The sequence below is a fragment of the Chiloscyllium plagiosum genome, chromosome 30 (genome assembly GCF_004010195.1).
Source record: "Chiloscyllium plagiosum isolate BGI_BamShark_2017 chromosome 30, ASM401019v2, whole genome shotgun sequence".
Taxonomy (NCBI): domain Eukaryota; kingdom Metazoa; phylum Chordata; class Chondrichthyes; order Orectolobiformes; family Hemiscylliidae; genus Chiloscyllium; species Chiloscyllium plagiosum.
The window spans coordinates 27,889,372-27,904,775 of record NC_057739.1 but is presented as its reverse complement, the minus strand read 5'-3'; the positions used below and the strand labels follow the sequence as shown (position 1 = coordinate 27,904,775).

Sequence of the window (15,404 nt, the reverse complement as noted above, 5' to 3'; positions counted from 1 at the left end):
TGTGGACCTGACGAGGGAGTCACGGAGGGAGTGGTCTTTTCGGAATGCTGATAGGGGAGGGGAGGGAAATATATCCCTGGTGGTGGGGTCCGTTTGGAGGTGGCGGAAATGACGACGAATGATACGATGTATATGGAAGTTGGTGGAGTGGTAGGTGAGGACCAGTGGCGTTCTGTCCTGGTGGCGATTGGAGGGGCAGGCCTCAAGGGCGGAGGAGCGGGAAGTGGAGGAGATGCGGTGGAGAGCATCGTTGATCATATCTGGGGGGAGATTGTGGTCTTTGAAGAAGGAGGCCATCTGGGTTGTTCGCTATTGGAACTGGTCCTCCTGGGAGCAGATGCAGCGGAGACGAAGGAATTGGGAATATGGCGGAGACGAAGGAATTGGGAATATTTTTGGGAGAAACAATAAAGCTATTTTGTTGAAAGGGTTTGTTGGAAAATTTCAGGTAAAGTACTGATCAGTTTGAAATTCCTGGAGATGAGACAAATCTGTTTGAAAGTTCAAGAAGATTTTCACTTTAGTTGCACTCCCATAATGCTGAGAAGTTCCAAGAAATGAAACACAAGAATATAGAGTCATAGAGATGTACAGCATGGAAACGGACGTTCGGTCCAACTCATCCACACTGACCAGATATCCTAACCTAATCTAATCACATTTGCCAGCACGTGGCCCATATCACTCTAAACCCTTCCTATTCATATACCAGCCTCCACCACTTCCTCTGGCAGTTCATTCCATACATGTATCACCCTCTGTGTGAAAAAGTTGCCCCTTTGGTCTCTTTTATATCCTTCTCCTTTCATCATAAACCCATGCCCTCTAGTTCTGGACTCCCCCAGCCCAGGAAAAAGACCTTGTTATTTATCCTATCCATGCCCTTCATGATTTTATAAACCTCTATAAGATCACCCCTCAGCCTCCAACGCTCCAGGGAAAACAACTTATTCAGCCTTTCCCTGTAGCTGAAATCCTCAACATTGGCAACATTCTTGTAAATTTTTTCTGAACCCTTTCAAGTTTCACAACGTCCTTCCAATAGGAAGGAGATGAGAATTGCACGCAATATTCCAAAAGTGGCCTAACCCATGTCCTGTACAGCCGCAACATGACCTCCCAATACCCAATGCTCTGACCAATAAAGGAAAGCATACCAAACGCCTCCATCACTATCCTTTCTACCTGCGATTCTACTTTCAAGGAACTATGAACCTGCACTCCAAGGTCTCTTTCTTCAGCAACACTCCCTAAGACCTTACCATTAAATGTATAAGTTCTGCTCAGATTTGCTTTTCCAAAATGCATCACCTCACATTTATCTGAATTAAACTTCATCTTCCACTCTTCAGCCCATTGGCCCAGCTGATCAAGATCCCATTGTACTCTGAGGTAACCCTCTTCGCTGTCCACTACACCTCCAATTTTGGTGTCATCTGCAAACTTACTAACTAAACCTCCTATGTTCACATTCAAATCAATGATATAAATATGTAAAGTTATTTTAAAAACTGAGCCCATATTATGAGTTATGGTCTTTATTATTCAAGTGACAAAATATTGGGTGAACGTACGTCTACATCAATGCTATAATGTTGATGAGGATGAGAGTACGAGAGAGAGAGAGAGAGAGGCATGATAGACATGATAGTGCAGCAGTCATTTTACTAGTAATCCAAGGCCTAGATGAGTGCTCTGGGGAGTAGGGATCGAATCCCACCATGGCATTTGGTGAAACTTAACTTCAGTTAAGTCTAGAATTGAAAACTGATCTCATTAATTTGACCACAAGAGCTATATTTTGTTTATGATTACTTTGTTGCCTTCCTTTATGTATTTGTTTTGCAATGACAGGTTTTACAATTGACACAAATGCTGGATGAAAAAGATACTTCAGACTTGCAGAAAGATAAAGAGTTAATAAAAATGCAAGAAGATTTCAAGAAACTTGAGCAAGGTTTGAAAAATGTGATTTATTTAAGATCAAACAACTTTTAAGGGAAAAGCTGTCAGAAAGAAAAGATAATTTAAAAAGTATAAGTATTGTTCTGCAGTTGAAGTTTAAATTGTGGGAACAAGCTCAGTTTGAACTTTTGGGTTTGATTATTGGAAAATGTGAATGTGGTGATTTCACTTGAACAAGAGAAAATAGGATTCCATATATCAGTGAAATAAATCAGAATGGATAATGTCAGTGCATGTATCACAAATTTTAAAATATTTATTTCATTGTAGACTTTTAGCCTTATTCTCAAGATTGTGCTAAATCAAATACTGCTGAAAATATTCATAATAAAATTTTCTTGTTGAGCTTTTGATTATTTTGAGACTTGTCACTACTATTTTACTTTGCTCATTTTTGGTTTCGTGTTGTGAGTTAAAGTTGAATTTTGAACAGCATCTTATTTTTAAAAAAGCAAAAGACTGATGTTGCTGTTGGGAACTGTTCTGGGAAGATTATGCAGGTTAAGCTCAGAGACTGGCAGCTGATTAGATGTTGATTTGGTGTATTAAGGGAGGAATTATGCTGGTCATCTAACCACAGGGAATGTTGAAAAAGAGAAAAAAAACAAAGTGTGAACTAGTTCTGACTGGTTTTTGGGCAGGGGACAGTTTTTGTTTCGGGAGCTGCTGGACTGGGCTGGGTTTTTGTTTTTTCTCTCTCCTGTTATTCTCCTGTTACATCGACTTGTTGAAAATTCTGAGAAAAGAAACCCAGTCTGTAGGAAATAAGTTTTAAAAAATCTCGAGAGAAACTGTTTGTATTTACTAGTGGCTTCAGATTTCAAGTAAGATATGCAGTCCTGCATGTCCATAATACAACCAATCATCTAAGGAATTCATGCAGTCCTGGTATTCATCATCGAAACGCTAATAAACTGACAAATTATGACCCTTAATTTATTCTTTATGTGTGTCTATTTGTCAGTATATTCAAAGAAGATTGGGTTTAAACTGTAGATATTAATTATATTGCCTTGTAATTCATTTATGCTCTGCTAAAGTTCCATTACTAATAATGAAATATTAAGTTTGTTTAAGCTATAAACTTAGTGCCAAGATCTGTTGTTTGTAAAGTCTCATTAGGAGCAGTTGAGCAGTTTTGAGGGTCATTGAATGTTTATAAGCTACTGTGTTGCAGATCCAGTAATAGTGAAACCGATTTGGCTTGGCTTGCTATTCCTGTACCTTGACAATTAGACGTTTGGAAGAAGTTCTTCGAAAACTTCAGGTGCTTTCCATAGAATGTAACAAAAACACATTGAGATTTTCCCTGATTGGTCTTGTGCACCCTCTACGAGCTAATTACATAACAGCAAAACCTTAGGCCAGTTACCTTGTGAATTGGTTATGGAAATGTAAGACATAGTTTATTACAAAATAAAAATTATTCATTGTAGATTAGATACTTTGCTTTTCATAGAAAACTAGTGTACATTTTCTATATTTGTGTATACAGTAAAAAGAAATACAATATAGTACGTGAGAGACAAATTTTCATCATGCGTTTTGCATCCATAGTGTTTTGTATGATGAATGAGAAATGCTTAACTTGTGGAAGGGATATGTTAATGAATCTATTTTACCGTACCTCTAGATCATGAAGGTGTGATATCACAGATGAATCAGCTACAAATAGAAAGTGAAAATTTTAAAAGTTCAACAGCAGAAAGAGAAGGGATAGTTCAGAACCAGTTGAGTGATCTCGAGTTGCAGTTGATCGAGAGACAAGAACATCTGGAAGCCAGTGAGCGGAAGGTATGTTAGCTGTCTCAGCCATGATTTAAACACGCTAATTTCTGCAAGTTGCTGGATATTCTATACTTGTAAGTACAAATCATGGTGGTACGGTAGCTCATTACTGATGCCTCACAGCGCCAGGGACCCGGGTTTGGGTCAGGGTGGCAGACCCTTTGGATGGTCAGTGTGGACATGCTGGGCTGAAGGGCCTGTTTCCACACTGTATGGATTCTGTTTTTAAAAATCTAATTTTATTTATTATTGATCTTCTGTGACATCATCTTTTATTGCTTCTGGATCAATATATTAAACCATCTTGTGAAAAGGAAGAACATGTTAAAAGTTAACTATTTTTCCTTCGTTTTACTGCCAAGAAGTGATCTTGCAGATATGGAACATTTCTGTGGTCCTAACTATGTACATCTGTTAGAAAAAAATGTATTAATAATCTCAACCAGAACAAACTATTACCTTGTATATATGGTTAACTGGGACACTATCAGATGATAACTGCCAATGACACTAAAATCCAGTTCTGAAGAAGGGTCATTGGATTCGAAACATTAATTCTGTTTTCACTCCACAGTTGCTGTCAGACCTGCTGAGTTTCTCCTGCCACTTCTAGTTTTGTTTGTTCCTACAATTGACATGTCACTTTTCAATTAACAAATTAATGTGGTGGCTGACCCTAACAGTGGCATTGTAGTCACCAAAGGTTTCTTGGTCCTTCAGGAAATGTGTGCTTAATTTTCAGTTTCCTTGGAATGGAGGGAAATTCAAATTCCTTGAAGGTCATCAGGTATCAATAAGTAACACAGACTGCAGCACTCACCTGGCATATCTTCAATTTCAAGAAGTCTGTGCTGTAATGCAATCCATTTATGAGTTTCAATAGTTCCAACCTATCCTTCATCTGGAATCTGTTTGATTTATCCTGTGCCCAGTCTTTTCACCTACATTCACAATATGGGCAGCAGCTAGAATGGCCTTATAGGGGCTTTCTGTTATCTATGACCTATACCTCAAACTAAATGGGATGTTTCCAAGGGAGCAGTGTGGAATTCTCTTATTTTAAGTGAAATAGAAAATCCATATTCTTATAATGAAATTACTGGAGTTTGTGTCTTTGATAATGGGTCAGTTACTGTTTGGTGAGTTTTTAAAACTTGATAGTTTTGAATTTCTTTTCCTAACTGTTTCCAGCTCCTTATTTCTGCAGAAGAAGTTTGTCTATGGAATATTATTCTGTAGCCGTGTCATTCAAGTGATATCTTGCTGAAGTGGCTGTTCTTCATGTGTGAACCAAGACTTCTAACCAGACAGATAGAGCTGAACACTGATTATTTAAACCCAGCAATGTTGCAAATAATTTTGTCACCTTTACCATTACCTTAACTGACATCAGCTAGCCATGAATAGGCCCATCTTACTGGAGAACAGGGGAATCTATTCTATCCAACAGCACAACATTTTTTTAAAATTAAAAGGTTAGAATTCATTTCCCAAGTAAAAGTTATTAATTTTTTAAAAAAAATTACTTCCCAAATTAAAATGATAATTTTAATTTAAGTAAATACTTTTTAATTTAAAAAAATGCTGTGCTGTTGCTTGGAACAGATTGGTATTTACTCTGTTTGCAATTGAATATTATTTTTCAGCTTTTATAAAATTCTATGTTTTGTACTCTGGCCAACGCGATTCCTAATTTTGTTTCTGTGAATCATTAAAGAAATGCACATTGCTCTGACAGGTGAATGATCTGGAAGCAGAGGTGGCAGCTCTCAATGGACAATTACATCCCCCAAAAAATGATGGAAAAGAACAAAATGGAGATGTGACAGTCTCCTATACCTTACAGCTTCAACAGGACAACCAAGATTTGGAACAGCAGTTGATAGAGAAAAACAAGGTTAGTTGCTCAGGAAATGAGTAGATCAGCGTGGTTTGTAAATTGCCTGCCTTTGTGACAACATCACCATTAGTTAAAAGGCTTTTATGTGTACAGAATTGTTTAGTTTTTTTTGTCCACGTTTTGAAGAATTTACCTTGTAAATGTTATTCTTGTTTTTAGCCAAAATTTTCATTTCCTATCTAAATCTACACCTTGGGTTACTAGTTTCTGTTACAAGTAATTGAGTAACACAGTTTCCTTCTTAACATTGATAAATTGCAAAGGTGTTTTATGCATTTTTTTATCAGTAGCCTCTATTGTTCACCACAAACCTAGAAACAGATTTCAATTTTAAAATTTGTCCACAATAATTAGTTTTATTAACTTGAAATTTGTTTTTTTTTTAACTAAATGTTTAGTTTTCCTATATCATGTTAATTAAATCCAACAAGTTTTGAATGATGGTAACTATGATTACAATTTATCAGTGTTGTGCTGAAGTAATATATTGCAGAAAACTGTGCTTTGAAAGCATTGATTTCTGAATAAATACCAATTTGCTTAACATCTCTTTATGATATTTTTAATAACAGCCACATAGTTGCCGCCTATTTCCCATGGCCCTCCTGTTTGAGGATGGTTGCAAATAGAGTCATAGAGATGTACAGCATGGAAACAGACCCTTCGATCCAACCTGTCCATGCCGATCAGATATCCCAACCCAACCTAGTCCCACCTGCCAGCACGACCCATATCCCTCCAAACCCTTCCTATTCATATACCCATCCAAATGCCTCTTAAATGTTGCAATTGTACCAACCTCCACCACGTCCTCTGGCAGCTCATTCCATACATGTACCACCCTCTGCGTGAAAAAGTTGCCTCTTAGGTCTCTTTTATATCTTTCCCCTCTCACCCTACACCTATGCCATCTAGTTCTGGACTCCCCGACCCCAGGGAAAAGACTTTGCCTATTTATCCTATCCATGCCCCACATAATTTTGTAAACCTCTATAAGGTCACCCCTCAGCCTCCGACGCTCCAGGGAAAACAGCCCTAGCCTGTTCAGCCTCTTCCTGTAGCTCTGGCCCATCTGGTCCAGATCCTGTTGTAATCTGAGGTAATCCTCTTTGCTGTCCACTATACCTCCAATTTTGGTGTCATCTGCAAACTTACTAACTGTACCTCTTATGCTCGCATCCAAATCATTTAAGTAAATGACAAAAAGTAGAGGACCCAGTACCGATCCTTGTGCCACTCCACTGGTCACAGGCCTCCAGTCTGAAAAACAACCCTCCACCACCACCCTCTGTCTTCTACCTTTGAGCCAATTCTGTATCCAAATGTCTAGTTCTCCCTGTATTCCATGAGATCTAACCTAGCTAACCAGTCTCCCATGGGGAACCTTGTCGAACGCCTTACTGAAGTCCATATATATCACATTTATTGCTCTGCCCTCATCAATCTTCTTTGTTACTTCTTCAAAAAACTCGATCAAGTTTGTGAGACATGATTTCTCACGTACAAAGCCATGTTGACTATCCATAATTAGTTCTTGCCTTTCCAAATACATGTACATCCTGTCCCTCAGGACTCCCTCCAACAACTTGCCCACCACTGAGGTCAGACTCACCGGTCTATAGTTCCCTGATTTGTCTTTACTGCCCTTCTTAAACAGTTGCACCACGTTTGCCAACTTCCCATCTTCCGGCATCTCGCCTGTGACTATCGATGGTACAAATATCTCAGCAAGAGGCCCAGCAATCACTTCTGTAGCTGCCCACAGAGTTCTCGGGTACACCTGATCAGGTCCTGGGGATTTATCCACCTTTAACCGTTTCAAGACATCCAGCACTTTCTCCTCTGTAATCTGGACGTTTTGCAAGATGTCACCATCTATTTCCCTACAGTCTCTATATCTTCCATATCATTTTCCACAGTAAATACTAATGCAAAATATTCATTTAGTATCTCCCCCATTTTCTGTGGCTCCACACAAAGGTTGCCTTGCTGATCCTTGAGGGGCCCTATTCTCTCCCTAGTTGCCCTTTTGTCCTTAATATATTTGTAAAAACCCTTTTGGATTCTCCTTAATTATATTTGCCAAAGCTATCCCATGTCCCCGTTTTGCCCTCCTGATTTCCCTCTTAAGTATACTTCAACTTCCTTTATACTCTTCTAATGTTTCACTCAATCTATCCTGTCTATATCTGACATATGCTTCCTTTTTCTTAACCAAACCCTCAATTTCTTTAGTCATCCAGCATTCCCTATACCTACCAGACTTCCCTTTTACCCTGACAGGAATATACTTTCTCTGGATTCTTGTTATCTCATTTCTGAAGGCTTCCCATTTTCCAGCCATCCCTTTATCTGTGAACATCTGCCTCCAATCAGTTTTCAAAAGTTCTTGCCTAATACTGTAAAAATTGGCCTTTCTCCAATTTAAAACTTCAACTTTTAGATCTGGTCTATCCTTTTCCATCACTATTTTAAAACGAATAGAATTATGGTCGCTGGCCCCAAAGTGCTCCCCCACTGACACCTCAGTCACTTGCTCTGCCCTATTTCCCAAGAGTCGGTCAAGTTTTGCACCTTCACTAGTAGGTACATCCACATCCTGAATCAGAAAATTGTCTTGTACACACTTAAAAAATTCCTCTCCATCTAAATCTTTAACACTATGGCAGTCCCAGTCGATGCTTGGAAAGTTAAAATCTCCTACCATAACTATCCTATTATTCTTACAGATAGCTGAGATCTCCTTACAAGTTTGTTTCTCAATTTCCCTCTGACTATTGCGAGTTGTATAATACAATCCCAATAAGGTTATCATCTCTTTCTTAGTTCCACCCAAATAACTTCCCTGGATGTATTTCCGGGTATATCCTCCCTCAGCACAGCTGTAATGCTGTCCCTTATCAAAAATGCCACTCCCCCTCCTCTCTCTTGCCTCCCTTTCTATCCTTCCTGTAGTGTTTGTATCCTGGAACATTAAGCTGCCAGTCTTGCCCATCCCTGAGCCATGTTTCTGTAATTGCTATGATATCCCAGTCCCATGTTCCTAACCATGCCCTGAGTTCATCTGCCTTCCCTGTTAGGCCCCTTGCATTGAAGTAAATGCAGTTTAATTTATTAGTCCTACCTGGTCCCTGCCTGCCATGACTGTTTAACTCACTTCTGTTTCCAGATATACCCGTCTCCAATTGATTTCATTCCTCACTATCTCCCTGGGTCCCCCCCCTCCCCCCCCCCCCCACCTACTAGTTTAAATCCTCCCAAGCTGTTCAAGCAAATTTCCCTGCCAGTATATTAGTCCCCTTCCAATTTAGGTGCAATCCATCCTTCTTGTACAGGTCACTTCTACCCCAAAAGAGATTCCAATGATCCAAAAATGTGAATCCTTCTCCCATACACCAGCTCCTCAGCCATGCATTCATCTGCTCTATCCTCCTACTCCTGCCCTCCCTAGCTCGTAGCACTGGGAGTAGTCCAGATATTACTACCCTTGAGGACCTCCTTTTTAAATTTCTGCCTAACTCTCTGTAATCTCCCTTCAGAATCTCAACCTTTTCCCAATGCTTCAATCTTGTTTTTTTCAACATTGATGTGCTGGGCTTTGCCATCATTGAGAATTGCTGTTTGTGGAGCTTTGACGATCTGTTAGTTATTTAATTGTCCCCATCATTCCTGAATAGAAGAAACAGATTGCTGGGTTTTAAGTCTAATCAGTTGTTTGCAGGATTGCTTTACTTTATCTATTGCATATTGCTTCTGCTTTTTCACATACATGTAGCTTCATCAGCTTTATCCCTGATTGATAGCTGTGCTGCTCCTGACATCCTGTCCTCTATTCCTCATTGAATCAGGCCCAGGTCATGGACATCCAAATTTGAACTGCAAATTCTGAAAAAGAGTTATACCAGATTCAAAATATTAACTCCTGTTTCTCTCTCCAAAGACCTCCTGAGTTTTTCCAGCATTCTGTTTGTTTGAGCTGTCAAATCTGTTTTGAATCTATCCCATGTAACATGATGGTTGTGCCACACAAAACCATGGAGGGTCTCTCTGTGAAAATGGCGTTTCATCTATGTAAAACAACGTGGGGTTGTCACTACCAGTCCAGTTATGGACAAATGCATCTGTGATAGGTAGATGAGCAAGGTCAAGTAGAAGAATAGATTTTTCTTTTCTTGCCACCTTCTGCAGGTGCAATCTGACAGATGTGTTCTTTAGGATAGTCTGTAGTGATGCTACTGTGCCATTTTTGATGTTAGCCATTGAAGTACCCCACCCTGAGCAAATTCGTTGCCATTGCTACCTTTAGTGCTTCTTTCCAGTGGTAAAAGTTAAAAGTCAACATAAGGTTATACTTCCACATAAACTTGTTGGACTGTAGCCTGGTGTTGTCAATTTTAACTTTGTCCACCCCAGACCAACACCGGCACTGCCACATCTTTCCAGTGGTGTTCAACATGAAGGAACATTGATTAATCTGTTGAAGGTGGCAACTATGTGACAATCAACAGGAAATTTCCTGGCCCATAATTCCAGATTTATTAATTAAATTTAAATTGCACCAGCTGTCAGTGTTTAATTTGAACTTATGTCTCTGAAGCATAGTCAAGGCCTCTGGATGAATACTTCTGCAATGTTACCACCATGTTACTGTTCCCAATAGATCCTATATAAAACTGTGTTGGACCAGCTAAGAGCTGACTTACCTATTTTGAGAAAGTGCTTTGGCAGAACCTACCAGTTTTGCCTATTACTTATTTAATCACAGACAGATTAAATACAAAGAACAAAGAGAAGTACAGCACAGGAAAGGGCCCTTCGGCTCTCCAAACCTGTGCCGATCATCGTGCCCTAACTAAACTAAAAAGCAAACCATCTGCCCTTATTCACTCTGTATCCCTCTGTTCCGTCCCTATTCATGTACCATCCAGATGTCTCGTAAATGTCGCCAACCTGCCTGTTTCCACTGCCTCTTCTGGCACTGCGTTCAAGGCTCCTACTGCTCTCTGCGTGAAAAACTTCCCTCACACATCTCCCTCGCACATCTCCCTTGAACTTTCCCCCTCTCACCTTGAACCTGTATCCCCTTGTAATTGAAACTTCAATCCTGGGGAAAAAGCTTCTGACTATCTACCTTATCGATACCCCTCATAGTTTTGTAGACCCCTATCAGATCTCCTCTTAGCTGCCGCCTTTCCAATGAAAACTATTCTAGATTTTTTAACCTTTTTCTCATAGCCAATACCCTCAAGACCAGGCAACATCCTGGTGAACCTTCTGTACACTCTTTCCAAAGCTTCCACATCCTTCTGGTAGTGTGGTGACCAAAACTACATACAATATTCCAAATGCGGCCTAACAAGGGTTTAACACAGATGCACCATGATTTGCCAATTCTTGTACTCTATGCTCAGTCGATGAAGGCAAGGATGCCATATGCCACCTTAATCACTTTGGCCACCCATGTTGCCACTTTTATTGTGGACCCGCACACCCAGATCTATCTGTATGCTAATGTTCGAAGGGTTCTGCCATACAATATAATACACACCTAAATTTGATCCTTTAAAATGCATCATCTCGCATTTGTCTGGATTAAACTCCACCTGTCATTTCTGTGCCCCAGTCGCCAATCTGTCTTTATCTTGTTGTATTCTTTCACAATCGTCAGCACTGTCAGCAACTCCACCAATCTTTGTTTCATCTGCAAATTTATTAATCAGACCACCCACATTTTCCTCCAGATCATTTATATATACTACAAAAAAAAACAGAGGACCTAAGACTGATTCCTGTGGGACACCACTAGTTACGGTCTCCATTCTGAAAAACACCCTTCCACCACAACCCTGTCTTCTATGACCAAGCCAGTTTTGTATCTATATTCAAACCATTCGGGGTGACTGCAGTGCCATCTCAAAGAATTCATCTCAGTGACGTCTCTGCTGTCCTCTGATTCGATGAATTTGGTTCTTTATTGTACAACAGTTTATTCAAGTGCCTTAGCACCAGGTGCGCTTTTCATCAAACTATTGGCATTCATTGGGCTGAGGAACTCCAACCAGTGGAGTAATTTTTGCTGACAATGCAGCTGAGGCTAGACCAATTCAATTTTGCAGCAAAGACAGAAAGTTGTAATATTTCCCCTTCAGCAAGTAATCAGGAAAGCTAATAGAATGCTGTGGTTTATTGCAAGGGGAATTAAATGCAATAGTAGGAGGTTATGCTTCAATTATACAGGACATTGGTGAGGATGAATTTGGAATACTGTGTATAGTACAGGACATTATATGTACAAAAGGATATTAATCCATCAGAAGAATTTCAGAGCAGGTTGACTAGACCAGAAAACAGGTTAGACGAGTTAGGCCTGCCTGGAGTTTAGAATAGCTAGATGTGACTTAATTGAAAAATATAAGATCCTGAGTGGAATGTTGAAAGGATATTTCCTGTTGTGTGACAATCTAAAACTATAGGTCATAATTTAAAAATAAGAAAGAGTGCATATTTAAAAGTGATGAAGAAACATTTTTCTGTGTGGGTTGAGAATCTTTGGAATTCTCTTCCACAAAGACAATGAAAGCAGAAACTTTTTTAAAAAATTGTAGTACAAATAATTACTGATTATCAAGGGAATGAAAGATTATTGGGGATGTCTAGGAATGCAGAATTGAAGTTAACTTCGATCAGCCATGATTCTATTAAATGGCAATAAGTTGTGAGGTGGTGGACTTTGGCAGGACAAACAAAACAAGGGAATGCATGATGAACAGTAGGATCCTACGGAGCACCAAGAATCAGAGGGATTTTAATGTCCATGATCCCTTAAGGCATATTTATTAGCCCAGGCATAGAGTTTAAAGAGTAAGGAGGATATGTTGCAGCTGTATAAAATGTTGGTTAGGCACAGCTGGAGTTCTCAAATCCACATTATAGAAGGGACGTGACTGTACTGGAGAGGCTGCAGAGGGTGTTGTCTGGTCTGGAGAGTTTTAGTTATGAAGAGAGATCGGATAGACTAGGCTTGTTTTCCCAGAAGCAGAGAAGACTGAGGTGAGACATGATTGTGACAAAAAAAATGGGGACATAGCTCAGGGAGACAGAAAAAAGACTTCACCCTGGGTGCAGTGATTAGTGACTGGGGGTATATATTTAAGATGAGAGACAGGAGGTTTAAGGGTGATGTGAGGAAAATGTTTTTACCCAGAGGGTGGTGGCATTCTGAAAGCCAATACTTGAAGAGTGGTAGAGGAGAATGCCAAGGCATACAAAGCTATGGGCCAAGTGCTGGAAATTAAATTAGCATAGTTATGTGGTCGTTTTTGACTTCTGCACTTGATGGCTTGAAGGGCCTTTTTTTTTTGCTGGAAATCTTTGATTCTGGCAGAGTAGGCTTGAAGGACTAAATAGTTGACTCTTGTTCCTTGTTTGTATGTTCACCACTTAATCTCAACTCAGGTTAGCAAAATTAAGGTACGTTAAAACTGTGTCTTCTCATACTCGCTGGAGTCGTGAATAACAAATTTGCAATGTTTGCTAATGATTTCCCTAATCCTTTAATGTATGGTTAAAATTGTAAATTTAAGTTGTTTCATGTAATAATTTATACATTACTGTAGATTTTATATTTTAAATCTTTTTCCTCCATCAGACTATTAAACAACTGCTGCAGAGACTAACAGAATTGAAGAAGACACTGCAGAAAGAATTGGTAAAGAGTTTGCATTAAGTTACATCTTTTAAACAGATTACTTAGGATTTTTCAATCAATCAAACCCGAAAATGGGTCAGAAGTAGATTTTGCACGTGTTAAAGTGTGGCAAATGTTATTGTCCTAAATTGCAGTCTGTACCTGATACTGAAATAACATTGTCTGGAGAATTGTTCCAAGAATACTTCCCTTTTCATCGCCTCGCTGAAATAAAAAAAAAACTACTAATTAATAGATTTATTTTTAGTTTGACAAATCCAATTTAGTTCCTGCAGGTTAGGGGCCATCTGTGGAGAGAAAGATAGTTATTGTTTCAGGTCAATGAAGCTTGAAGGTCAGAGACCTGTAATGTTAATTCTGTTTCTCTCTGAGGATGCTGCTGGATCTGCTGAGTATTTACAGCATTTTCTATATTACCTACAATGTCCTGTTTTTGAAGTTGCCATTCATTTTTTTTAATCTTTGGTTTTAGTTGCTTTCACCCGTGTTTCAAATTAATGGCAAGGTTTTTCCAGTTTAAATTATTCGTGACTTTGGATCTGACAAATTAAAACTAACTATGTTTTCATTTTTCACCTGTTCAAAAAACTGAAGTTTTAAATTTTATGGTTTACTATTATTTTGCGCAATGTTAGATATTCGTTCAGGGGAACCATCTTTAGCATATCTTTTTCCAAGTTTTTTTAAAGAAAATAATTGTATATATTTACAAAACTGCTTTGTTCTCATTCTTCATTTGAGAATCTGGAAAGTGACGATGTGCAGTTTTACTGGATTAAGTTCCAGCAGTAGCTTTGTACATATTTGAGGGTTTTTAAGCGTTTGTTCTTAGGAAGCCTATATTCTCTGGATCAGGCAAACAGAAATTCTACATGAATAAATTCCTCAATAGCTCAATGCTGAAAGGATGCTTTCACCTTGTGAAAGAGACTAGAAGTAAAGGACATAGTTTAAAAATAAGTTGAGAAAATTTTGAGAATTATTTTCTCTCGGAACATCATGTGTCAGTGGAACTCTATTCATCAAAGTGGTGGAGACAGAGTCCTCGAATATTGTCAAGGCAGAGTTCATTCTTGAATAACAGGTGAATCAAAGTCATATAGGGGATAGGCAGGAAAAGAATTAAGAGCACAGTTTAGATCAGCCATATTTTCCAATGGTAGAATAGGCTTGAGGGGCCGATTGGCCTATCTCTTAATTCATATAACAACCGAAAGAACTGCAAATGCTGTAAATCTGAAACAAAAATAAAAATTGCTGGAAAAGCTTAGCAGATCTGGCATAATCTATGGAGAGAAATCAGAGTTAACATTTTGGGTCAAGTGACCCTTCCTCAGAATGCTGCCAGATCTGCTAAGTTTCTGATTTACAGCAACCGCAGTTCTTCATCTGCACAGCATCTGGCAGCATTCTGAGGGAGGATCATTCGACCTGAAATGTTAACTCTGATTTCTCTCCACAGATTCTGTCAGACCTGCTGAGCTTTTCCAGCAATTTCTACTTTTGTCTCTTAATTCATATGTTTGTAACTGGAGTTGAAACATGATAATGGATTTCTGCAAAATAGAAATATCAGCTGTTCAGACTTTCTTTTGATTTTAAAAAAAAATATGGAATTATGATTGATGCCATATTAAATCTTTTCTCAATTAAAGAAAATGAAACCAGAATTGGAGCCTGCTGAAGTTCGGGAGAAATCTTACTTTGAACCACCAACCAGCATCAGTAATTCCACCACAGTTGTAAACAATTCAGATCTTAATGACTCCAGGGAGATAAATTTTGAATATCTTAAACATGTTCTTCTCAAATTTATGTCTGTGCGAGAATCTGAGGTGAGTTACTAATGATTGCAATAAGCTACAAATACTCAAGAGAAAACCTGTTTCATTTATCATTGTTGGGAATTAGTGCAGATCTGGTTTTAAACGTTGAAAGAGAATGATTCTTCAGTGATTTGATGACTAGTAGATGTAGAATTCAGATGTGCATTTCGATATTGACTGAGAACCAGACATGAAATATCTGGAAAATGACAAGCAA

The 15,404-nt window shown here is 38.8% G+C and overlaps 1 protein-coding gene across 3 annotated transcripts in view; it reads left to right on the top strand.

Moving 5' to 3' along the window:
- The window catches only part of golga1 (golgin A1), a 53,875-nt gene that overhangs the window by 34,153 nt on the left and 4,318 nt on the right, over window positions 1–15,404 (top strand). For 2 of the 3 annotated variants that reach the window (XM_043720178.1, XM_043720176.1), the window contains 5 exons: window positions 1,855–1,957; window positions 3,599–3,759; window positions 5,492–5,650; window positions 13,302–13,361; window positions 15,017–15,196. In XM_043720178.1, coding sequence (XP_043576113.1) covers window positions 1,855–1,957; window positions 3,599–3,759; window positions 5,492–5,650; window positions 13,302–13,361; window positions 15,017–15,196 — 663 coding nt within the window. The remainder of the gene's footprint in view (window positions 1–1,854; window positions 1,958–3,598; window positions 3,760–5,491; window positions 5,651–13,301; window positions 13,362–15,016; window positions 15,197–15,404) is intronic. The other variant, XM_043720179.1, reaches the window with a different exon arrangement.